Below are 25,667 nucleotides of genomic sequence, written 5' to 3' on the forward strand. Positions count from 1 at the left end.
GCTCACCTGGCCCCAGGGACAGCCAGGCAGCTCTCACCTCGCCTGACCTCTCAGTGTGTCCCCTCGGCGGCCCATTCCCCACCGGCCGGTCTGTTCGTCCTCTCCCGGTGTCCCTCCGATCCCTCCGATCCCCCTTGTGGTCTTCCTGTCCCCATTGGTCCCAAGGCCCCCTGTGGCCTCTTCTTCCTCCATGGCCACACCAGGGCTCCAAGACCCGGCCCGTCATGACTGGCGGTGGGGGACAGAGCTACCCCAGCGAACCGGCGTCCATCACTTGGTGACTCGCTCCCAGGAGGCCTGAGAGGGGGGGAGGCCCCATCCATCGGCCCACGGGCACCCTCCCGCCTCTCCGAACGGCCCCGTCCACACAGGCCGCTGACGCCTCTGCATGGTTTCCCCGCAGAGCCTCTGGGCACCGATGTCCGCCCCTTCCCCCCAACACCCCCCACTGCCTCCATTACGCCTGAGTTTCAAGTGGCAGCACCTGGACCCCCAGCCCATCGTGGACACCCCAAAGTCTCTCCCTTGCCCCCGTGTCTCAGGGCTGCCCACAAGCCCGCTCCCTTTCCCTCCTGGATACGCACCTGTGGACAGGTGAGGCCCCGAGGCAGAGTCCTGAGGGCACATGCGTCTCGGCCTGGCCCCTGGCCCTCCCGCCAGCCTCAGGCCTCCACCCATCTGCACGGCCAGCTGGATGCAGGGGACTGGCTGGCACTCGGGTTCTTGAGGCGGGAGGAGCCTGGGGTCCCAGAGTGACTGCAGAGCCCCCTCTGCGCCCACACTGGCCGACACCTGCCGGGGGGCAAGTGGGGTCCCTGAGACCCGAGGCTGCGTGAGAACAGCTGGCCTGCCTTCCCTGACAGACACGACCCCGGTGCCTGCGCCCCGAGCACCCAGAGAAAGCACCACAGACGGGACTTGAATCACAAGCCCTGACAGTCCCCGTCCTGGAGGGTGGAGGCAGAGACCCCGGTGCCAGCTGGGCTGGCTCCTCCCGAGACCTCTGTCCTGGGCATGGGGACGGCCATCTTCGTGGTCACACGGCTGTCCCTGTGCCTGTCTGTGTCCTGACCCCTCTTCTTGTGAGGACGCCATCGCGCTGGACGAGGCCCGCGCCAGTGACCACGTTTCCCCTGGGTCACTGGTGGAGACCCAACGCCTAACAAGCTCACGCTCACAGGTACTGAGGGTAAGGACCCGAAAACGGGAGTTTTCAGGGGACGCCCTCCAGCCCACACCCCGAGCCTGCCTCTCTCTCCGGTTCACAGTGTAGCTTTTCCTGACTCCATGTTCCTCTCCCAGATCCTCAAAGCATGTTCCGCGCTGCCTGCCTGCCTCTGCCACCATCCTGCCTGCCCCGGAGAGCCGCGCCATGACCCCACTCGCTGCCCAGCCTTCGTCCCCATCCCCGAGGGTGGCCTCGGCCACCCCTCCAGCCCTGGAGCCCCACGTGCCAGCCGGCAGTGACCCTCCTCTCTTGGACAGCCCGGGGGGCACTCACAGCGCCGCCTCAGGCCTCGGGTGGCAGCAGTGTGCCCAGCAGACCCCGCGGTCCCTCCCCGGCCTCACCGGCTCTGTGCTGACCACTTCGCCTCCGTCGCTCTGCCCATGCTCCCCGCACCCTCCCTGGCGTCTTGTCCCCTGATGTCATGCGTGTGTGGTCCTGACATTGCCCTTCCTGGGGACTGTCCCCCCCGGGCTTTCGAGGTCACCTTGCCCAGGTGCCCAGCCGCCCGGACGGCCCCCTGGTGGTCCCACAGCAGCTGCGCCCCTCTGCCCGGCCACGCACAAGCCCCCCCTGGCCAGCCCCTCCGCGTCCTGCGCTGGTCGGCCAGGTCCCCGGGGCCGCGCCGGGCCCACCGTTACCCCCGACAGAGCGTGCTCTGTCCTAGCCCGGGGCTCTGCTGGGCCATTAACCGTGTGGCTGGGCCCTGCCCCGGGTTCGGGGGCCCGACGACAGACAGATGAGATCTCCACCCCCTCCCCCGAGTAGACGATGCCAAGTGAACACACAGTGAGCCCCGGTTTCTCAGGTGACATGGAGGAAGGGCCCGGACTGGGGGACCTGCCACCCAGCGGAGCCCAGGCAACCCTCCAGCGTGCACTGCCCATCCCGTCCGATGGACGCCGTGTCCCCCAGGGGTGTCCCTACGTCACCCAGGCCTGCTGGCTCCACCGAGGCGGGGAGGGGATGGGGGCGCGAAGGAAGGGAGGCCCGAGAGGGGACCGGCCCAGGGCGGCTTCTTTACATTTTTGTAAGATGTGAGAGGTTTGAGGGCTAGCCACCATCATGGGACGGAGAGGGGGTGGGGCAAGCAGAGGTGGCCCTGGGATCCGGGGAGTGCAGTCTCAGCGTGGACAGGGGCGTAGGGCCAGACCTCAAGGTGAGGATGCCCCCCTGCCGCTTCAATTTCCTCTCTGAAGTGGAAGGGGAGTCTGGGGTGACCACGGGGAGTGGCGTTCTCCCTCCGTGTGTCTGTCCCCAAAGTTCCCCTTTGAAGCAGGTCCCACCCTCATGACCTCATCGTAACCAGTTACATCAGCGAAGATCCTGTTTCCAAACCAGGTCCCATTCGGAGGGGCTGGGCATGAGGACTTCAACCTGTGACCCCGGGGGACAGAGCTCAGTGGTACCAGGAGGGGTCAGGCTGCCTCTGGGGCCACGGGGAGGAGCCCCCTCTAGGCCCCCTGCGGCCTGGCTCAGGCCTGGGGTCACAGCTCCCTGGGCCCGGAAGGAGCGGGGTCCCTTGTCTGAACAGAAGCTCCCCGCGCCCTGAGAATGAGAGAGGGGGCCCCGCCTTCAGGCAGTGACTGTGTAGGGGGCGCTTCGCCCTCACGTGGTCCCCCCCATCCTGGCAAGGCCCCTAAACGTCCCAGCAGTGATGTCAGGGTCAAGCTCACCACAGGCCAGAGGACGGTCAACCCTGGGTCACACGCTCAGACAAGGTGCCCAAAGTGGGCGGGGAGCTGGGGCCTTGTCTCCACTCACATGGACGACCAACCGCCATGTCCCTAGTTGGACAGCCAGTGGCACCAGGGAACCCCCTGGGCCTGGCTCAGGCCGGCCGACCCCGTATTCACAGGTGTGGGGCTCCTTCCTGCCTCCTTTGTGCGTGGTGGGGGTAGGGCCTCACCGCCTCCCACGTCACCGGTCCCTCAGTCAGCCACCCCCCATGGATGAACACTCTGGGGCCTACTGCTTGCCCCAGTTGAGCCCCAGGCCTCTCCTCGGCACACCTTGGCCTTGGGACCCCTCCAAGTCCCTTCGGCTGGACTTCTCAGGCCTGCTGCAGGCCAGGGCTTGACAAGATGGCCGAGAGCTCCCTCTTCCCATCTTCCTGCCTCAGGGCCCAGGGGTCAGCCTGAGTCTGGCGGCACATCCCCGCCCCTGCCTGAGTGCCCCAGCTCGGCCGATGGCACAGATCCCAAGGCCCCCAGCGCTGGGGACTGATCCCACAGCCGCGGATTTCCTGGTCTGGCTTCTCTCAACAGCGGAGGACAGTCATGGTGGAAGTGGGCTCAGCATGTCCCCTCCATCCTGCCTGTGCCTCCCAGGGACCCCTCACGCCGGAGCCTGGTGACGCTGTCCCCAGCGTCAATTCTGAGCTCCTGAGCAGGTGGTGAGGGGAGGAGCAGAGGAGCCACAAAGACCCCAGAAGTGCTCAGACAAGACACAGGCATGCAGAAAGTGGGGTGTCTCATGAGCGCCCCGAGGTCAGCAGGGCAGCCAGACCAGTGAAGGGTGTCAAGGCGAGGGCGCAGGTGTGGAGAAAAGGCACGTCCGCTCTGCGGGCACCCCCAGAAGGCTCCGCCGGGGATGTTGAGGTGCTGAGCTGGGAGGCTGGGGTGCTGGACCGCAGCCTGGCGGGCGGGGCAGCGGCCTGCACACCAGGCCCTCGTGGCCAGGGCGGCCGGGGGTCCTGGGACTCTGGACGGATCCAGGGTGTCCCAGACGCCACAGCAGCCCCCTGCCCCCCAGGCCCTGCTCTTGCTCAACGCTTCCTGGCGGCCGGTGTTTTTCTCTTTCTTCTCTTGCAGCACCGGGTGAAACAACACCCCAGCCCCAGTGCAAACCTCAACCTGCGGCGGAAGGGGGAAGTGAAACGCACGGGGGGTGGGGGCCGGCCGCCGCCCCAGGAAGCACCCAGAGCCCAGCACACAGACACAGCGGAGGGGCCTGCACTCCAGGCTCATGGCGGAGGCTCCCAGCCACCCGGGCTTCGAGGAGCAGCAAGAGCTCCTGGCGGAAGAAGATGCAGGGTAAGGCCCGGGCGCTCTGTTACACTCCGCCCTAAGGGCGAGGGCGCCTTCCCTGGGACCCGCCGGACCCCGTGGTGCTGCCTGCCTCTCTGGGCCTCTGCGGCTGGGCCCCCCTGGGAGAGGCCGAGGCCCGCAGAGTCGGCCCGGGACAAAGTGGGGCCCAGGATGAGGCCTGGGCATCGGTCGGGCAGCCGTCTGGCCTGGGGCCGGCAGGGCGGGCAGTGGGGGCAGGGTAAGAGGTTCTGGGCCAGGCCCGGCCCGCAGGGGCTGCTCTGCCTGGGGACCCCCAGAGGTCGTGCTTGGGGCTCAGCGGTGTGCCACTGTACCCCGGCAAGTCAGGGGACTCCATGGTGACAGAGACAATCTGAGTGCCGGCAGGACTGCTGGTGGGAGGTGGACCGTGAGGGGGCTCGGGCAGAGGCTGCGTGCAGGCTGCTGGCACAAGGGGTCACCTGTGCTTCTGCTGCCCCCCAGAGCTGGGCCGAGAAACCCCGCAGCCCATGGGGGGGCCTGGCCGGTGCAGGGACAGGGGAGGGCCCAGGGCCTGGGGGAGAAGCTGTGGGGGGCAGGCACCCCGGCCGAGCCACGTCCTAGAGAAGGTGGGGTGGGCAGCCTCGGGGGCAGGTGGGCTCCCAGCGGCAGGTGGGTGTCCGAAGGCGGATGGAGACCAGCAGCCCAGGAGGGGGCTGCGGGGAAGCCGCCCCGGTGGGCAGGGCAGAGGGAGAGGAGAGGCGCGTGCGGAGCCGCAGGGAGGGGACGGGGCAGGGGCCGCGTGGCCTCGGGGTGACTTGTGGAGCGGACTCCGACCCCAGCTCTTCTGCGGAGGCTGCAGGCAGCTGTAGTGATGCTGCGATGCTGCCTTTGCTGGTGACGGGGGTGACGACCAACGTGTGCCCCGCGTGTGAGCGTGTGTGCCGGCACGTGTGTTCGTGTGAGGGAGGGGAGGCCGCCATCTACCTGAGGGTCGCACGCGGGGTCTCTGCGGGGGCCTGACCGTGGGGGTGGGAGGCTGAGCCCTGGCCCCCGGAGGGGGTCTGACTCGGGGTGCGTGTGCTCTGCCACCCAGCCAGTGACTGGGGACAGCTGTGTCCCGCTCAGAAATGGCTCCTCACGTCAGTGCCACCCAAAGCCCCGGCTCCCCATGCTCCTTGGCCACCTCATGCCCATAGAAGGACACGGCTTGAGCTGCCTGGCCGGGCACCCCGCCTCTCTCCTTGGCCCCATCCTTGACCTTCCCCTGTCCCGCCAGCTGTCATGCAAGCCTGCGGGGGGGGGGGGGGGTGGAGGGCAGGCTGGGGTGGCACAGCCTGGGTGCAGGGTGGGGGCACGGCTGGCCCAGAGGACGCCGCGCTCCCTTCCTCTCCTACCCCGCCCCCATGGGGTGTGCGCCACCGCCCCGGCCCCTTCAGAACGAAACCGAGACACCGGGCGGGGTGGGTTCTCCTTTCACACGGTGACCTGAGCAACTGGGGATGTCCCTGTGGGCGTGACGAGTCCCTGTGCCAGGCAGACAGGGTGTGGCCTGGGAAGCCCCACCTGGGAGCCCCCCTGGGTCTGCTGGGCAGGAGCAGAGCCCGCCGCACGCCGCCCGCTGCCCCGCGTGGGCCGTGCCCTCCCACTGGGTAAACGGGCTCCCATCAGACGGCCCCGCGGGTGGGAACCCCCATGCTGCCAGGCCCCCTGCGGCCCTCTCACCCCCTTGCCCCCCCAGCAGGACCCAGCACCACCTGGGGCAGCAGCGGGCAGTGCCAAGCTACTCAGGGAGGGGAGGGCTGGACAGAGTCACCGTGGCAGCAGGCTGCCGGGGCGGCAGAACTGGAGGCCTGAGGCCTGGGCTCCTTCCCAGTCGGAGCTGAGTCGGACCTCTGGCCTGCAGGTGGGCCTGCTGCCCTCCTCCCTGCGGGCCAGGGGTCTCAGGCCCCGGAGACTTCCCAGGGAAGGGGCGGCTGAGCTCAGTGCATGGGCGAGGCCCCGGCTTTCTCCCCCACCTCCCATGGGGACCCTTCCACACCCCCTCCCTGGGCAGGGGGTGCTCAGGCCACCACCCTGCTGATTTGGAGGACCCTCCCTGGCCCGGGTCCCCACCCTCTCCCGGCCCCCACCTGCCTCCTCAGAAGACAGGCGTGGGGCCACAGGGGCAGCGCTGGGAGGGTCTTGGGGACGGACGGGGCAGACCTGCCGTCCCCTGGCAGCCTGGGGGCTGGCTCAGGGCTGCCCTCCTCGCCACACCCCCACCGGCCGGCGTCTGCCGTGGTCTCCCTCAGAGCTACCGCAGCGATGGGCCCCGGGGGTGCCCATGGGAAGAGGCTCTTGAAGTCCTTGCCGGGAGGGGAATGGCCAAGCACAGCACGAGGGGACACGCAGGCTCCTGGGGCGTGACCAGCACCCAAAGTGGACACCTGGACTAGGACTCTGTGGGCAAAGAAGCTGCCCCAGTCCCGGCCTCAGAGTGGCTCCCTGTGCCAGGCTTTGCCAAACCCCTTAAACCAAGGCTGCCCTTGTGGGGCCCAGTGGGGAGCCTCCTCGCACAGGCAGAAACAAGGGCTCGAAAGGCAGAAGCCTGCCCGAGGGCAGCATCCCACACCCGCCTGGTCCCGGAGCACTGCTTCCTTGCAGACTCTCTTTGGAGAGCCTGTACCCTGGTGGGCTCCAGATCGGGGTGCTAGGGGCCTGGCAAGGCCTCGGGGGGACGCAGGAGAGGCTGCACTGCTCCTCGTAAGTGTTCAATAATCCCCCGCAGCGCCATGCCGGCTCTGCACCCGGAGGCTCCCACAGGGTGGGGGCGGCGCTCCGAGGCCCGGCAGGAGCAGGCCCGGCGAGAAGGTGGCCGAGGGACCTGCCCAAAAAGCAGAAATGAGACTGGCCCTTTCGGAGCCGCGGGTTCTTTCCAGAGGCCCCAGGCCCAGCCCCTCCCCAACCCCAGTTCCAGCCCTTCTGTATCCACGACGCTCGGTCCAGGGGTTTCCCAGGGACTTCTTGGAGATCGGGGGCAAGGCCATAAGGCAATCAGAGGGGGTGGGGGGTTCCCAAACTCCCCAACCCAAGTTTCCAAGGCAGATAGAGTCAGGGCCTCTCTGCCAGAGAAGAAAGCACAGTTTGGGGGTGCACAGTCTGGTCACGGCCCTCCAACTCTCCCCAACACCCACCTGGAGAGAGGGGCTGGGGGCCTAGGGCCTGTCCCGATGCGCCCCTTTGTGGCTGTGGGATTTAGAGGTTGGCGGGCTGAGAAAATCAGGCCTCCTTGCCCTGTGGTGCCGGCCCAGGCAGGTGGGGGCGTGGCAGGGAGCCCCCCGCTCTCTACCAGAGCCAGGCCGGTCCTTCCCGAACCCCATCTGCCAACTGCTTCCGACCCGAGCAGCTGGGGAGGGAGCTGATAGCTGCCCAGGCCCCCACCTCTCTATGCAGGCATGGAAGGGACTCGGGCCCCCCGGAGCCTGGACAGCTCTGCGGGGCGGCAGGGGCGGCCAGCCCCCCCCCCCCCAACCCGGCACCGGCTCCTAACCAGCATAAACCCTGCCAGCCCTATAGGGCCCTGTCTCCCTGGTTGCCAGGTACCGTGGGACCCTCCGCACATGCTCACAGGTCCCCAGCCTGTGTGGCGACAGAGACATGGGGACAGTGGGGGTGGGTGCAGCCGTGGGGGAGACAGGGGGAGGGTCCCCGTGCTGCCCCGCCCCTGGCGAGCAGGGGCTCAGAGGAGGCTCCCTCTGGCTCCGCCATCCCTGCAGGGGCTGCAACCTTCTTCCCAGACATACACCTGCCCTTCTGCTGGCTTCACCTCTGAGGTGGCCCGAGGGTGCTACCCCCTCCTCTTCCTCCTCCTCTCCTTCCAGAGGCCTCATCTCAAAAAGAAATGGGACTTGGGACAGATGGATCTAGCCAGTTTATTTCAGAAGAATCTAGAAAAAAGCCTCCAGCCTTTTCCCTGGTCCCAGCTCCAACCCAGACCCCAGTGTCATCATCGCAGCCACCACCCGGCACCTGGGGCCCCTCCCCCCTGATGGAGGCCCTCCCGAGGCAAGTGAGCTCTCAGCTGCTGTCAGTCGGGGACCGTTCCCTATCCAGAGCCACCCAGAGTCACCGAGGCCAGCGAGCCTGACCCACTCTCCGCCCGCACCGCCCCCTCCTCCTGGGAGCGAGCATTCCGCAGCGGGGGCGGGCGTGCGTGCGGATGAGAGTGTCTGAGCAGGAGGGCAGGCCCCCTCTTCTCCAGTCCTGCCGTAAGGCCCCCTGGGGCACCCAGCCGAGGAGCCACAGAGGCTGCTCTTATCTTCTTGGGCCACAGTTGAGGAACCATGTCTCAGTCAAAAGAGGGAAAAAACAGGGAAATAAAAGACTCAATGATGGAGAAAAGTGTGAGTTAAAGAAAGAGTGGGTGAAGAAAAATAAGACGACTGGCTGGGTGAACGAGCACTGGGTGGATGGGTAGATGGACGGAGGGATGGATAACAGAAAGGGTGGGTAAATAAATGCGTGGTGAGTGGGTAGGAGGACTGGTGAGTGAATGGGTGGGTAGTTAACAGGCGGGTAGATGATGGGCGAATGGATGGGTGAACGGGTGGACCAATGAATGGGTAGATGATGCGTGAACGAGTGATGGGTGGATAATGATGGGGGGATGGATGGGTGGGTGTGTGGACAGACAGACAGAGAACAGGTGGAGGGGTGGGAGGATGTGTGCGTGTATGCATGTTTGAATGGACAGGTAGGTGGATGACTAGGTCAATGGGTGAATGGTCAGTTGACTGTCTGGACAAACAGTAGATAAAGTGATGGCCAAAAGTAGTGATAAAACATATATTGTTGACTTATAAAAGTAATGAAAATGAATGTCTGTAACTTTGAGCAAATTACTTAACTCTCAGTTTCCTCATTAAATTAGCATACTACCTACCCCGTAGGTATTTTATGGGGTTATATAACAGAGGAAACCACTTAGAAAAGTTTCTGGCATATAATTACTCGTACATTTTAGCTAGTGGTGATGGTGGTGATGGTGGTGATGGTGGTGATGATGGTGATGGTGGTGATGATGGAGATGGTGGTGATGATGGTGGTGGTGATGGTGGTGATGGTGGTGATGGTGGTGATGGTGGTGATGATGGTGATGGTGGTGATGATGGAGATGGTGGTGGTGATGGTGATGGTGATGGTGGTGATGGTGATGGTGATGGTGGTGATGGTGGTAGTGATGGTGGTGATGGTGATGGTGGTGGTGCTAATGGTGGTGGTGATGGTGATGGTGGTGATGGTGGTAGTGATGGTGGTGATGGTGATGGTGGTGGTGATGCTGGTGGTGATGGTGATGGTGGTAGTGGTGGTGATGGTGATGGTGGTGGTGATGGTGATGGTGGTAGTGGTGGTGATGGTGATGGTGGTGGTGATGGTGATGGTGGTGGTGATGGTGATGGTGATGGTGGTGATGGTGATGGTGGTGGTGGTGATGGTGGTGGTGATGGTGGTGATGGTGATGGTGGTGGTGGTGATGGTGGTGGTGATGGTGGTGATGGTGATGGTGGTGGTGGTGATGGTGATGGTGGATGTGGTGATGGTGGTGATGGTGATGGTGATGGTGCTAATGGTGGTGATGGTGATGGTGGTGGTGGTGATGGTGATGGTGGTGATGGTGGTGATGGTGATGGTGGTGGTGGTGATGGTGGTGATGGTGATGGTGGTGATGGTGATGGGATGGTGATGCTGGTGGTGATGGTGATGTGGTAGTGGTGGTGATGGTGATGGTGGTAGTGATGGTGATGGTGGTGGTGATGGTGGTAGTGATGGTGGTGATGGTGATGGTGGTGGTGACGGCGGTGGTGGCCGTGGTGGCAGAAGTAGCAGCAGTACTGACGGGCAGATGGATACATGTTTGGCTGTATGGGGGGATTAATGGCATGGCTGTGATGCCCAGGATCAGACAATGGGTGGACAGGGAAAGGGACGGCTAGATAAGCACAGATGTGACACTCGGAACACCTCACAGCAGGTGTGATACACATATTAGCCGGTCAAATGGGTGCTGTTTTGAGCCTGTTTATATCAGGCTAATTACCAGCCTTGCAGAGGTAAATGAGCAGGTGCACCCAGAGGTAAATGAACTCGTGGATGGATGGAGGGGTGCGCAGACGGGCAAGTGGAAGGGAAATGCGGGGGCAGACGAAACGGCGGTGGATAAATGCCTGCACAGGTGAACGGAAGGTTATCGGGCGAGTCAGATGCAGGGATGGGTATGAACAGCAAACGGGTTTTCAGACAGAGATGGCACACACAGAAGGAGCCAGACAGCGGACAGGCGGGCGGGTCATGAGTAAGCAGCCCTGTGGCCGGTGCAGGCCAGACTGCGGGAGAGACAGAGGGGTGAGCACGTGCCCGCGGCGGCGATTCTGAACTCACGGCTTCCGGTGGAACAAGCTGCCTCTTCTGTGCACACCTGGACGCATGACCGCTCTACGGAAAGGTGGCTAAACATATGGGTGGGTGGACAGACAGATATATGAGCGTGTGTAGGAACGGGATGGGTAAATACTAAAATATTTGTAGAGATGAATAAAAGTAAGGACAGCAGAATATTTGAAGAGACAGAAGGATGTATTAAAGAATGAATAAGCAGGCAGTTCACTAGCTGGGTCGCTGGGCAAGGAGACACACAAATTGGTGGATGAACACAGAGATCATAGTAATAGTCCAACTGGACGGATGGCTAGAGGAATGCTTCCTCTAAGTGTTTATTATGCGTGAAGACATCCAGATAGATGGCTGGATGTATGCACGTACATGTGTGTATATGTATGTATAAGTGAATGGATGGATGGATGGAAGGATACCGCTCAATGAAGAATTATAAAGGAAGATGGGTAAACCTGGCTTTGTAGGTATTGATGGATGCTTGCATCAGCTGAATACTGATGAAAGGATATATTGTATTTATATGGATAACTGAGAAATTGATGGATCGATAAACCATGTGTGGAAAGTCAGAGAGCTACAGAGAGAGGGCGGAGGGATGGATGGGTAAATGGGTGAATGGGCAGTGGATGGAGGAATGGGTGGGACAGACAAACGGGTGAATGACAGACAGAGGACGGAAGGATGGTGGATGAGTGGATGGACGGGCGGATGGATGTACAAATCATAGTAGAGCTGAGGTCAGGTATCCTGCCCCACTGGCCCTATTAGGAGGTGCCCTGGTTGTAAAGCTGTGAATCTAGGCCACTGCACCTCTCTCTCACCGGCATTTTTGATAGAAAGCTGTGTAATTAATTCTATTTTAAGTTCTTAGTGTCGGGGACTTTCCATAATCCCAAGGCAGCCCTCTGCCCTGCGGGAATATTTTTTCTTCATTTGAACCAAAGTATGCCTTGGCAAATTTCAGTACTTGCTCTGAGTGGGGTTCCAGAACTAAGGGGAGAGGCAAGGGGGTGACGGGCGGTCCGGACGGGCGTGAAGCCCAGCCTCACCTCCCTGGGTGACCTGGCGCCCCTCCCTCTCCTGCCCACGGCTCCAGGGCCCTGAGGTCTCTGCCCCCCGGCTGGGTGCTGGGGACAGCGGCGGGCACCTCGCCTCCGCGCCCAGCCCCACATCCTCCGCTCCTCCTAGGGTGTACGGGGGAAGGGAAGCTGCTCGGGCTCCCCTCCAGAACTGGCCACGGGACCCAGCCCGGCGTGTGGGCGGAGGGGGGATCCGAGCCAGACTTCCTGACCCCCACAGAGTCTCCCCCAGCCTGCCACCACCTGAGTCACCACGGGCCAGGGCTACGGGCCCACGTGGAATTTTTCGACTGACGCCACATGCCCGTCCGACACCGCCGCCTTCACACAGTGATGCGCTCACGCGGGGACTCTCCGTGTGCGGAGAGGGCCTCCCTGGGCAGGCACGGGGGGCGGGGGGGCAGCAGTGGGCAGACCTGTCTTGTGGCTCTGGCTCCGCCGCGCCCTGGCCCTGAGTCCTTGGAATCGGTCGGAGCCCCGGTTTCCCCATCTGAGACATGGGTACGGGGCGTCCACCTCTCAGGGCTCTGTGAGCCTTGGCCAGCGGGCGAGCGCCTGGGTGGAAGACTGCTGGCCCTCAGTGCGTCCCCTCCAGCGAGTCCAGTCCCTCCCCTTGCCCAGCCACTAGCCGCCAGTGAGTCATGGCGACTGAGCCCAACCGGAGAAACAGAGGGCTGGGCTGCTTCTCCGGGGCCTTGGCCAAAGGGCCAGGGGCCACGGCCGGCGGGCCAGGGCACCGCGCTGACCTTGTGCCCAGTGGCCACTGCCCGGGAGCGGGACACCCCCCCAGAGAGGCTGAGCCGGTGTCAGCCTCTTGGGGTCTCCCTGCTCTGACCTCCCAGTGCTGTGGGGGTTGGGGGCTGGGCAGGGCAGCGGCCTCCCCACTTGGGGAGCAGAGCGGCTCCCTGGGGTGCCCGGCCTCCCCCTTGAGGTGATAAAAGGAGCTGAGGGCTGGGAATAAACAAAGGAAAATGGAGCACCCAGAGGGGGGGGGAGAGGAGGGAGGGAGAGGGAGGGAGGGAAGAAGGGAGGGGGGCGGAGGGGAGAGGGAGGGAAGGAGGGAGGGAGACAGAGATAGGGACAGACAGACACCACGGGGAGAGAGGAGGCAGGGGCCGAGGGGCGGCGGGGGCCTGGGCCCAAAGGCAGATGCGGGAGAGAGAGGTGGGCAGGGCGCGGGCCCGGCCCGGCCGGGCGAGGAGGGAGTCTCGAAGGGATGGGGGTGCAGAGGTGGGCACCAGGCACCCCACGAGCTGGGGGAGCGGAGGTGACGAGGAGGACGGCGAGGGAGGCAGGGAGCAGTGGGCCAGGTGGCCCAGGGGACGCAGAGGAGGGGAGGGGCCGCCCTGCCCAGCACCGGGCCCAGGCCCCGCTGAGCCTGCCTGGGGCGCAGAGAGGGCTTCTCTGACGTTCTCGCTCGTCTGGGGAGGGGGCAGCGGCGCTACAGGACACCAGGGCCGGAGGAGGGGGCTGGGGGGGCCCGAAAGGGAGGCAGCTGCTAAGCCTGAAAGAGGACGGGGCCTAGAGACCCGCAGAGTCCAGAGGCCCAGAGACAGGGGGACAAGGGGCACTGAGACAGCCTGGGGACAGCCCAGGAGACACCCCCAGGGGCAAGAGGGGCCAGGACAGACCAGCAGACAGAGAGAGGGCACAGGGGACGGGGCGCCAGGGCCAGAGAGACCAGACCAGGCAGAGAGTGACGGGGGGGACGGAGGGACAGGGACAGAGGGTGCGAAGTGGGGGAGGAAAGGAAAGCAGGAGAGCAGAGGAGGGAAGAGGGAGAGGGCCTGAGCTGCAGGAGGAGGAGAGCAGGAGGGCAGCAGGCCCACGGAGCCTTTGAAGCAAGAGCCGCGGCGTCCCCAGGGCCGGGGTCAGGCCGGGTCGTGGCCGGCGGGCGGCCCCGGCAGCATGAGCAGCCCGGCGCTCCTGAGGCGGAAGCCAAGCAAGCAGGGCCTGGAGAACCTCCCGAGGTAGGTCTCTCCCCGCCCAGGCCGGGGCTGGGGCAGCGCAGGATGCTGGAGCTGGCACTACCCGTGGACGGCTGGCCCTGCGGAACGTGGGCCCTGGTGGCTATGCCGGGCCAGCCCCGGGCAGAAGGCTCCCCCAGGCTTTCCCAGGAGCTGCCCTTGCACTGTGGGCAGGGTGAGGGGTGTGCCAAGCTGGCCAGGCCGTGTGCAGGTGCGTGCAGGCCACGTCCCCTCCTCTCCCCTCTGCACCTCTGGGTCTGCTCCTAGAGGCCCCGGGGTCTCTGCCCTGGCTCAGTGCTCCCAGGTGAAGCACCTGTCTCATACAGCTCCCAAGGTCTCCCCACGACCTTTGGGGACCATTCAGTCACCCCACTTTACAGATGATGAAATGACTCTGTAGCCTGTGTGGGGAGCGCTCAGGCCTCGGACTCAGACACCCTCCAGGCCCGGATCCTGGCCCCTGGCTCCTCAGGCCCCGGGCAAGTGCCCCACCCTTTTGGGCCTCAGTTTCCTCCACTGTAAATGAGTGGTGTGGTGGCACCTGCCTTGCAGTGCGGTGAGAGAGAGCAGAGGCAAATGGCCAGAGGCTTTACAGAGCTGGGCTGTGGGAGGGCTGAGAACCACCGCTCCACACTTACTACCTCCCTCTGAGCTGCCTGCAATGCCCTTCCCCCTCCTCAACCCTTCCAGGCATCTAAGGCCCAGCCGAAATGCTGCCTCCTCCATGCAGTCTGCCTTGGTTTCTCCCAAGCCAGAAGGATTGTCCTGCTCTGCCTGGCCGCCAGCTGGCTCCCTGCCTCCTTTAATGGCATGGGACATGCTGGGAAGCTCCTGGGTGGGCATCTTTTGGCATCCTTGGGTCCACTGAAGCCCTGACTCTGGAAATGAGGAGGGGCAAAGTGTGTGGGTGGGCTCAGCAGCTCCGGCTTGCCAGGTCCCTGAAGACATGGAGCAGTGGCACTCTCCCAGCCCCGTGGCAGCCTAGCCCGAGGAGTACCGCCCAGGCGGAACCCGCAGCGGGTCTGAGCGGTCCGGGCTGGGCACGCTCCCTGGCAGCCCCACTCTGCTTGCTCCTGAAGGGGACCCCATGAGTCCCGTTCCAGGATCTGCCCGGCTGGGATGTGTCCTCCCAGGAGCCACTGCTGTGGCCCTCCGTGCCTGGGGTCAACCCCTGGGGCTAACCAGCACCACTTAACAGATGGAAAAACCGAGGCCCTTGGAGGCATGACAGGAAGAGTCCTGGGCCTCGCTGGGCACACATCGGCCTCACAGGAGGGCCTGGGCCATGTGTCCATCCTGTCGTGGCTTCGTCTCCGGGTGAGCAGGGACACACAGGGGGCATGGCCGGGGTGCGGCTGGTCTAGCTCTGGCCCCACCGAGAGTGGGGGGCAGGCTTGGGTTCCAGCCCCCGAGGACCTGGGCAGGAGGCAGCAGGCCCGTGAGTGGCCGGCCAGTGGGTTGGAGTAGAGAAGCGTCCCTTGGAACTCCCTGGGGACTCTGGCTGTGAGACTGCGGGGAGCAGGATAGTCCCTGACAAAGAAAGACACACAAACTCGCAAGCTGTGTGTGGAGGTGCTCACGGGCAGGCACTGACCTGCATGGCCTCGGGGCTCCTGACCCGATGACACCCACAGGTCCTACCACTACCTTGACAGTGGTCACCATGTCTGTGTCTAAGGGGCTGACCTCCCTAGCCCCTGTCTGACAGGGGGGAGAGCCAGGCCCTGAGAGGCTGCTGCCCTGCCCAAGGTCCCCTTGGAGCGGGGACCCTGCCTGCCTGCCTCGCCCACGTCTTTACTCCGGTCCTTCACTGTGGATCGCCTGGGCTCACCCGTGCCTGGGTGCAGGGCAGGCAGGGGCGCCAGAGGGGTGCGGCCTCTTCTGGGACGAGCCCGGCACCAGCGACACATTCCTCACCTATGTCCGGCTTATTCCTGGGGCCGTGGCCCATTGTGTGACCAGCCAGGCTCCGCTTCCGCCCCGTCTGCCCAGCAGGGAGCTCCAGGCTGGCAGGCCCACACCCCAGGGCTGGCTCCCACCCGGGCTGTGTCCCGGGCCAAGCTCTGTGCCTCCCCCCGCCCCTCAGCCACCCCTGGGGGATTGGAGGCTCCCCTCGGGCCAGGCTGATGTTAGGGATCCTGAGGAGCAGGGAGGGGACCCCAAGCCCCCTCACTTCCAGAAGTTAGCTCTCGGCTGCCTGCCTGGTCCCTTAGGCCCTGGGTGCCCAGCGTGTTGGGTGGGGGCTGGGCTGGCTCCGTCACTCTGCTGGTGTCCTTATGGCATTTGGCTCCTGGTCCCCCAGGGGACGTTCCGGAAGCTGAAGGAGCCCTGGTTGGGGCCCATCTGCCCCTGGGCTAGGCACCATGGCAACCTCCACGCCTGGTTCCCCCCCCCCCCACCCTGGGCAGCCATGCACAGGAGGTCTCTGGGGACCCCGATGTGACCAGCAGAGAAAGGATCGGGGCTGGCAGCCTGCTGGGCTGGCCCGAGGGGACAGGGGGAAGCCAGGCCTCCAAACCACAGTGTCCACAGGGGCGTGGCTGCCTTGGGCCCACCCAAGGCCTGGATCTGAGGGTGGGGTGGACCCCCGCCCTGGCAGGGCCGGACGTCTGGTGGGCGGCGCTGTCTTAGGACGGGGTGGTCTGCTGGCCAGAGCGGGTGCTGGCCGGGGAGCCCAAGAGAGCCGGCAGCAGGGGGTACAGGAACGGCGTGGCCCAGCCCCTGGGCAGGGTGTCAGGGCAGGATCCCAGAGCACGGAGGGCCAGGCCCGCCTGCAGCTCCAGCCTGGGGACAAGAGCAGGGCAGAGCGGTGAGTGAGTAGCGGCCAGGGTGTCCTGGGTGCCTGGAGGTTGACCCCCACCCCATTGCCAGAGCCCCAAGAGTGCACCCCACGGCTCCTGGTCCCGAGGGATAGTTGGCAGGGACACAGACCCCAGAATATCTCGTTACACTCAGAGGGGCTCAGCTGAGGCCGGAGGCCAGGGCGCGCCCACACGGGTGTCCGGGGGCAGGTGGGCGCCCAGGGGTGAGAAGCCCCCAGCAGGCCCTGGAGGGCTGGAGGACGGCCGTGGAGCCTGGCGCTGAGCGGGATCTGACCCGGTGCAGCCCAGGAAGCAGGAGCGTGGCAGGAGGGGAGGCCCCAGGTGAGGCAGGGGCTAGGGCCCCGCGGGCCATGCCCAGGTGGTGGGGGGAAGGTGGAGAGGATGGCGCGGGAGCCACCGTGGCAGCAGGAAGAGGAAGTGTGGGGACAGGGACCGCCGGCACAGGCTGGCGTGCGTGGGGACGGGACGGGGGTCAGGAGCAGGGAGAGGCCAAGTACTTGAGGGGCTTGGGTGCCATTGAGGCTGACTGGTTCCTGCACGTTGTCCCCGGCAGCCTAGGGAAGACCAGGGGGTGACCGCAGGAGGCGGGCAGCAGCACCGGGGGGCCACCTCCTGCATCTCAAGGCGGGCGGGAGAAGAGGAAGGACGGAGGCAGGTGAGGCATAGAGAGGGCGCAGGGAGCGGCCAGTGATGGGGGCGCTAGGCGTGGAGGCTCCCGCCCTCTGAGCGGGAACCCGGCCCTCCCGCTGCCTGCGCCCCACACCTGCTGCTGGGGGCTGCGGGTTCAGAACCCCGGCCGCGCCGTCCTTGGCGGTTGCAGGAGCCCCCGTGAGATGGGTGCCCCTGAGCCTCAGTTTCCTTGTCGGCTGTGAGGAACCCTGTGCTGGCTCTGCAGGGGTCACTTTGCCCCTTTAAAGGGGGCTGTTCCGGCTGAGGCTTTAGCACTGACCAGGACCTCGGGGGCAGAGCGCCAGGCAGGTTCACTGCTCCCCGCTGGCACCTCTGGGCATCTCCCGGGGCCCCTGCAGCCAGCCCTGTGTTCTCATCTGTGGCAGGAGGAAGCTGAGGCCCCGCTCTTGGGGGGCAGGCAGCGGGGGTCCTCAGAAGGAGAGGGCACACAGGCAGGAGGCCGGGGGTGGAGACTGAATCAGGGCCAGTCTGGTGAGGGAGGCACGGATCTTTCTGTTCTGCCCCTTCCCCCTGACACCCCCGGAAGGATCAGCCTCAGGGGCAGGAATGGCTTCAGAAGAGGGGCTGGGGGCCAGGCAAGGTGTCCAGGGCTCTGGGGAGAGGTGCCAGGCAGAGGGTCTGGCTGCTCCGTGCGCTTGGGAGCCCAGGGCTCCTGGGGGGGCGGAGTCAGAGCCCACGGACTGGCAGTCGGGCGCCAGGCTGCGTGCGGCTCCCGCCCAGGTGGGCAGCCAGGTTTTGGTCGCTGCGCAGAGACCCTAGGGCTGGGCAGAGCCACGTGTGGGCCTTCGGGTGTGTGGTGCGTCTGGGCCCCGGGCAGGAGGAGAGGGGAGCGGGGTGGATGGAGAGGCTCCCGCCGGTGCCAGCCTCCAGTCGCGTGTCAGGGAGTGTGCCAAGGCCTGGCCTCGTGAGCGCTCGAGAGCCGTGCCAGGCAGTCCCAGCCCGCTCGGTGGCGCCCGGCTCTCCTGGAGGCTGGGCCGGACTTGGAGACGTGGCCGGGGCTGCCGGTCAGTTGGGGTGCCGTGTGGTCAGCCCCCCCCCCCGCCCTGTCCGGTCCCTGGGAGGTGGGGCGGAGCAATGCGGCGTGGAGGCGTGGAGGCGCACGCAGGGCCAGGGGTGACTGTCTGATGGGAAGGATGCGGAGAGCGGAGGGCCGGGCGCCCAGAAAGGTCTCCGGGGCTGAGTGGCACCTGGCTCAGGCCCCCGCAGGGCCGTGGTCAGCGAGGCGGAGGGAACGGGAAGCCCCGTGTGCCACGCAGCGTGCAGGCACGGGGAGGGCCGCAGCCCCGCCGGATCCGGCAGGCGGGAGGCCCTGACCTCCGACCCTGAGCCCGACGGGCCGCTGGTCAGAGCAGATGGGGGCCGAGGTGCGGAGGTGGCTGACCACGGAGCACATCACGAGAGGTAGGACCGTCAGCCAGAGGGAGGTGACTGGCCAGTCAGAGGGACTCTGGACCCGGCTCTGAGGGTGGTTCCTGACTCAGCCAGGGGCGGAGGGACTGGTGGCCCAAGGGCCTGGTCTCCAGTCTTGGCGGGATCTCCGAGGGCCCCCCCACCCCACCCCCGTGTAAGGGGGGACCCGCCCGCCGGTGCGTGGGCACCTGGGTGGCAGCGACACTGTCACATAACCCTTCCCTGGGGCCGTCTGGGCAGATGTGGTGGGGCAGGGGGAGGGGATGTCTGCTGGCTGCCCCGGTGCCCTTAGGCTGGGCGGTGTGATGGGCAGGTTTGTGCTGCGGTCACCCCAACCGGCACTCAGAGCCTGGCCTCCCAGGAGCTGCGTGGGTCCCAAGTGGGCCAGGGGCATTGTGGGGGCAAGGGATGGACGGCCGCGCCCCAGAGTCTGGGGTGGGGTCTCGCTCATCCGTGGGGCAGCTCACCCTGGGCGGGCGGGCAGGTGGGTCGTGGGAGATGGGGACCCGTGGAAGCAGGTGCTCCGCCTGTGCCGCCGTCTCCCTGGGTGTGTCTGCGTGGGAGGTGCCGGGACGGCGGGTCCTGGGGGGCTTCAAGTGCGGGCTCTGGGGCGGGCGGGGAGGGAGGGGACTGTGGTGGGGGTCGACTCTCCTAGACGCCCCGACACCGGCTGGCTGCCCCTCCCTCTACCCCTGGTCCCGTCGTCCCTCCAAGCGGGCTCAGGCGCGGGGCCCCTCCTGAGAGGACATCCGCCCGCTCCTCCCTCTCACAGGGAAGCGTGGGGCGGGGTCCCTCCTGTGTGGCCCGTGAGCCACACCACGGGCGTCAGGCGTCAGGGTCGGCGCCGCGCTGGCGTTCTCCGCAGACACCGGGATCTGCGAGGGCACAGAGGGAACCTCGCCCGCCTTGGGGCTCCCGGCACCTGGCGGAGGAAGGGCGGGGCTGCCAGACAGAGGCCTGGGGAGGGTGGCGGGAATTCAGGGACCTCAAAGCTGGGCGGGGCGGGGATTAGGGAGCAGGTGGCAGATATCGGGTGTCAGCCCCCACTGAGAGGGTGAGAGCCCAGTGGCACCTTGAGCCTGGGGATGGGGACGCCCTGGGCTGGGTGAGGCAGGACCGGAGGTGGAGACTGCGGCCACCCTCCCTGGTCTGTCCTTGGGGCCATCCGGGAAAGACTTGGAGAAGGGGGCTCCTTGGCTTTGTTGGCTCTGGGTGAGGCAGCTAGGTGTCCCCCCCAAACAGGAGGTGCCCCAGTGCTGGCCCTCACCTTGACCTCGGCCTGGGCTGAGGTCACTGTCAGTGTAAAGACTCCCGTAAGCCGGTGGCCCTGGCCTTGGCCCCCAAGAGGGGAAGCTGACTGCCCCCTGCTTCCCGGGGCTGGGCAGGAGCTGCCCCTCCTGCTGGAGGCGGGGCCCGGGGCCTCGGGGCGGGGGGCCTCGGGGCAGGTGGCCTCTTTCCCACCAGCCGTGGGCTCCCAGAGGCCCCCAGCACAGGGCCTGGCCCGTGGGTCCAGCCTGCCCTGCCCCCCCGCCCCCGAGCCCTTTGCACCGCCACCACCTCCGGTTCCGGGGAAAGCCAGGTCCTCAGGCAGGTGGGCTGTTTCCCAGGAGGCAGCTCAGGGCCGAGAGGGGCGGGCTGTGGGCAAGGGCCCAGCCTCCTCCCCGGGGGCGCAGGTCTGCCAGCCGTGTCGGCTAAGAGGCAGCTGGCGCTCGGCCTGCGGGGGACAGTCTCGGCACCCCACTGAAGGGACCAGAGCCCCTTTTTACACATGGGGTGCGAGAGCTCGGCCTGTGTTCAGAGACCACACGGCCGTGCCATGGGCCCAGCTCTGTCCTCCATGGAGGGGCCCCGCTGCTCTCTGGCCTCGCTGGGCCCGCCCTCCTTGGGTGACGGAGTGCTGGCCAGCTCCCCGCATCGCTCCCCTCCCCTCCGGCCACCACCCACCCCACACTCGTCCCTGCTGGGAACCTCCGTGACCCCGGAGCCCTCCACTTAGCCCTGTCTCCCCAGAATCTTCCCGACCCCTGGAGCTGGAATCTGCCTGCCCCCCGGTCCAGCCCTGCCCTACCGCCCTTTCCAGAAGTGCCTGCAATAGGGGGCACTAGGGGGGACCAGCTTGCTGCCTTGGCCTCTCACGTGGGGATACCGAGGCAGGCCCCCAGGGGCGGCATGAACCCGCCAGGGGGCCTCAGATCTAACCCAGAGGCGCCCCTGCCAGAGGAGAGGGCCCCGCGAGGAAAGCGGCAGGGGCTGTGTCTAGTGGCCTGGCCTCCCCTGTTCCACCCACCCCCCCAGCCCTGGCCTCCCTGCTCCTGTGTACTTGTCCTCAGAGCTCTGCCCCCTGCCTGCCGTTGCTCCCCACAGGCCACCTTCTGGGGGTCCCCATGCAACCCACTCTGCATGCCCAGGGTCAACTCTGCATCCCCCAAACCTACTTCCTCAGGGTCCCCAGAAGGCAGGTGGACCCTCCTGGCCTGGCCCTTCCTCTCCTCCACATGCCAGCTGGGCCTCCTTCCAGAACGCTGACCTGACTGGGCCTGTGCTGGTGTGGGACCTGCCAGAGCCGCCCTGAGGGGCAACGTGGACCCCGCCGCCCCCCCGCCCCCAGCCTTAGCCACGCCGGGGTCTGCAGCCACTGGTCTGCTTGCCTGCGCTTTCGTCTGCCCTCCAGGGCCCGCAGACCCCGCTCAGCTTTCAGACCCAAGTCGAAGGTCACCTCCTGAGCTTCCCTGGGCAGTGGGGTGCCCGGTAGGGTGTCTGTCTGGCCCACAAGGCTGGGACCCCTAGGATACGCATCACCCCCCACCCCAGCCCTGGGCCCAGCCAGGCACGGGCACACTCAGGAAGGTGCTGCAGGGGGCAGGGCTGGAGCAGGGCCAGGGCGCCACGGGGTTGGGGGGGTCCCAGCAGCTGCAGGTACCCCCCCCCCGGGGCTCCTGCACCCCGCCCGCCACCCACCTGCTCACTCAGGCTTCTCTGTGCCCCTGGCCCCCCCCCCAAAGCTGCACCCCAGCTGCCCCTGCAAAGAGCAGCACCAGTGAGCACCCCGCAGACCCCTCCGCAGGCTGCCCAGGCCAGGACCCCACGCGGCACAATCTATGAAGAGCACCCCTGAGGGATGGGGTGCGCTGCCCTCCCCAGAGCCCCCCGAGAGCGCCCAGGCTCACGACTGAGGCAGTTGGGGCTCTCGCTTCCCGCCATCCCCAGGATCTCAGTGGGTCATTTCCCTCCACTCTCTGTCCCTTCACTCATGGCCTGTCCCTCTGCGAGTGGCAGCCCCGGTCAGTGGCATCTGAGACCCCAGGGAGGCTGGGCACGAGGGTGCCCGCTCCCCAGGCCTCCCAGCCAACTGCTGCCACGGCGTCCGAGGGCTTGCGGGCTGAAAGGAGCAGTCCCCCGCGACAGGCCTGGCCTGGCTGTCCTCCTGTCAGCCCCGGCGCCCCCACGGAGCCCTGCGCCCTGCCCGGATCGGCGCGGACCACCGTGAGGCGGCCGGCGGCCCGCTAGCCGCCTGCAGGGGGCAGAGTTGAGACAGGACCCGGGCCTGCGGCCCCTCTTCTGGAACCAGCCACGCGGGCAGGGGAGGGGGTGGGACAGCTGGGAGCGCCAGGCCTGGCCCGGGACAGGCCCAGGGGCCCGCGGCGGGGACTGGGGCTGCGGGGGGAGGAGAGGAGGGGCCCGTGTTCTGAGTTGGGGGCCAGGATGGGCCGGCCAGGGTGGGCAACCCCTGCGTTCAGGGACCCCCCACTCAGAACGGGGAGCTGGGGGCCGGTGGCTGTCAGTCTGCGCGTGCGGGTGGGGCAGGGCCCCCGCGGTGGAGCCTGACACGGGGAGGGGGGCCGAGCCCCACTCCCGCGCCCCCCCGGGCTGAACCCTGGGCCTCAAGCACGGAGCCAGAGCAGACACAGGAAATCGCCTAATTGCATCTGCTCAGGAGCAGCAAATCCCTCGCAGCTGCCGCGGCTGGGCCGGGGCCACAGGCGGCCGGCTGTCGCCAGCGTCCTGACAGCTCCTCTGAGCGTGCCAAGGGGTCTGGGCCTCTGGCCGGGGGCGCCGTTCCCAGGCCAGAGGCCCCCACCCCACCCCAAGAGAGCCACCCCCACCTCAGTTCCCAGAACAGAGCCCAGCTGTGGCTCAGTGAGGGGCTGAGGTCATGGGAGGGGGCCAGGAGGGGCCGCATTACTCACATCCTGGGGCAGCGGGAGCGGGGGGAGGAGGCGGGAGGGAAGGGGCCTCACAGGCTCCTTGTCCTCGGCCCCTGGGTCAGGGGCTGCCAGCTGTGGGGGCTTCTCTCAGTGTGGGGTTTTGAGGAGACACCAAGGGACCCCGACTCTGGACCCTGACTCTGCCCCCCAAGCTCCCTCCCCAGGAGGGCTCAGGGGGTCCCGTGCGGTGGTAGGAGGAGCAGGGAGCGACCCCTGGAGGGGCCTCAGGGAGGATGTTCCCAGCAAACGCGCCCTGGCCTCTCCCAGCCCGTTGTCAGGGTGATGGCCGGGCAAACAGTAAACAGAGGCTGGGGGCCAGACCTGCCATTTTGCCCTCACCCCGTTCCCACGTCTGCTCCGCACATGCATAGTCCGTGTGGTGTGTGGGTACACGTGGCGTGGGCTGCCTGGGCTTACGTGGGCCAGAGTGTGGGGCTCACAGGGAAAGCGTGTGCGTCTGCGTGTGCGTGGGAGGCATGGCCACACGTGCTGGGAGCCCAGCGCAGGCCTGCTCGGGGCCCTGTGGCACGTCACCACAGGGGTGAACCCGGGGGGCTTGCCCCGCCCCAGCCCTGGACACGGTGTGGTCCCTGCAGCCCACCCGGCCGGGTCCACAGGCCTTGGTGCAGGGGTCTGGGAGCAGGAGAACGGCTCTGTGCAAGAGAGAGGCCCACACAGGCACCCCACCCGGGCCCCCACGCACCCCAAACACCCACACAAGCCTGTCCATGCTGCTTGCGCCCGGAGCAAGGGGAACAAAATGGCCGTCTCAGTGCTGGGGGGCCCCCGGCTGCCTCTGGATGGGGCTGCAGGCGTCTGCCCTCTACCCCAGAGACTGGCCCCCAGCACCAGCCCCAACCCACCATTTGGAGGGGCTTCGGGGGCACACAGCGGGGAGGAACCCTGGACCCCGGGTTCCCAAGAGCCCCAAGAGCCCTGCAGGCTCTACCTTCCCCCCAGAAGGGGCCTGGAGGGGGCGGGGCTTCAGGGGCCTCGTGACGGGACCAGGTGTGGGGAATCAGGGGTTCCTGGGGCCCGTGGGGGCGGACGGGGTGCGGGGGGGCCTTGGGCTGGGGCTGTGGAGGAGCCTGGCTTTTGTCTGAGCTGCTCCGAGGAGACTTAGGAGAGATTAGATCACACCGGCTGCGGGGCCGCGGGCGGAGGCCCACACGACAGCGAGCTGAGCTGTGGGGTCAGGCAGCGGACACAGGCAGGAGGGGCGGAGGCCCACGGAGGGGGGCAGTGCGCCCTGCAGAAGTGGGGACCCGCGGCTCTCCCAGGCTGTAGGGGAATAGGGTGGGGGGCAGGGCCATGCCGGCTGGACACCGAGGGTCTGGGATCTGCCTGAGGACCCCCCGCCCCAGGCCAACCTTGTGGGGCCCTGACCGAGTGGGGGAAGCTCTCCTGTGCCTGGCTTTGCCGCGGGCCTCAGTTTCCCCATCTTTGAAACAACCCAGAGAGACTCCACGAGGGGCTCTGAGAGGGGCTCTGAGAGGGTCCCCCGTGTGTGGGGTCGGGCCCAGGCTGGAGGCACCCCTTCTCGGGGCCTTGGACTCTCTGGTGGGGCCGCCTTCTCTCGGGGAGCAGGGCAGAGCACCCCAGCCAGGCTGGCCAAGGCGGTGAGATGGCTGTCTGGCTGGGTGGGGCCCTGCCTGCCGCAGGCCCGGCTGGCAGTACCCGACTGGGCAGTAGCCGCTGGACTCGGGTGGGCCCCACGACACTAGCTAGTCCCCTGCCTCGGCTCAGGTCCGGGAACCGGGCTGCTGGAAGGGGACCCTTGGGTTTCTCCAGGCCTGCACACCGGGACTGCCCAGAGCCAGGAGGCACCCAGATGTCACATGCCTGTGGAACCCTGAGCCCTCCCCCAGCCCAGGGTACCCTCACGGCCATCACACACGATCTCTGCTGAGAAGACCGGGGCCTAGAGAGGGCGGGGGCAGCATGAAGCCTGCTGGGCTTGGAGGAGCAGGGTGCCGATCGAGGTGCGACTGTCTCTCTTTGTCCCCCAGCCTTGCCACACAGTGGGGCCTGGAAGACGAGGAGGAGGCCGCCCAGGAGAGAGACCGGCCTCTGACGGCCCAGGACGAGGACCCAGGCAGCCAGTGCCCAGAGCCCCCGGAGCAGGAGACGCTGTAAGCTGCCCCAGCCGGCGGGCCGCATCCTGCAGCCCAGGCAGAGGGGGCTCAGGCCCTGCCCTGGGTGGGCGCCTGGCCGGAACCGGGCAGACTGGTGGCTGTTGGGGGGGGTGAAGGTCGTCCCAGCCCTGGGAGCCCTTGGAGCCCTCGGAGCGCCTGGCCGGACCACGTGCAGCCCCACCCCCAGCCCGCCCCTGGGGCGCAAGCCTAGTGGAGCCAAGAGGCCCCGGCCCCTGCTTGGATCAGTCTGACCCCAGCTGCATGGCCCTGGGCCCCGAGCCCCCCGCCCACACTCCCTGCTGCCGGTGACTCATGGAGACCGAATCCAACTTGGCGGGGCCCTCAACCAGCTCGCTTCCTCCCAGGCCGGGAGGCCTCCGCTGGGCTGGGCTGGTTTTCCAGCATCGCCCCTTCCCAGCCCTGTTTTGTTCCATTTTCTCCGAGTCAGCAGCTCTGGGCGGGGTGGGGTCCTGCAGCGGTCACGGTCCCCCTGGCCAGGTCCTGTGCAGAGCTGCAGAGGCTGCGGGCCAGGCGAGGGGCACACGGGCACCAGGATGACAGGCCGTTGAGGGGGACGGGCTGCAGGGGCTCACCCTGCTAGGAGAAAAGGACACCGGTCACCCACATGCGGGACACAGGCTGATGGGGGGACACAGCCCGGCTCTCGGGGAGCCCTCAACTGACTGGGGGACAC

General features: G+C 66.7%; 1 protein-coding gene across 1 annotated transcript in view; it reads left to right on the plus strand.

The window, feature by feature from the left end:
* The first annotated feature begins 4,123 nt into the window (after positions 1-4,123).
* LSP1 (lymphocyte specific protein 1) overlaps positions 4,124-25,667 on the plus strand; it is a 31,204-nt gene continuing 9,660 nt past the window's right edge. The window contains exons 1-2 of the mRNA XM_090292807.1: positions 4,124-4,260; positions 24,848-24,970. Of these exons, the coding sequence (XP_090148933.1) occupies positions 4,193-4,260; positions 24,848-24,970 (191 nt within the window). The 5' untranslated portion in view covers positions 4,124-4,192. The remainder of the gene's footprint in view (positions 4,261-24,847; positions 24,971-25,667) is intronic.

Source organism: Furipterus horrens, unplaced genomic scaffold, assembly GCF_987537825.1.
Source record: "Furipterus horrens unplaced genomic scaffold, mFurHor1.1.pri manual_scaffold_2, whole genome shotgun sequence".
NCBI classification, from domain to species: domain Eukaryota; kingdom Metazoa; phylum Chordata; class Mammalia; order Chiroptera; family Furipteridae; genus Furipterus; species Furipterus horrens.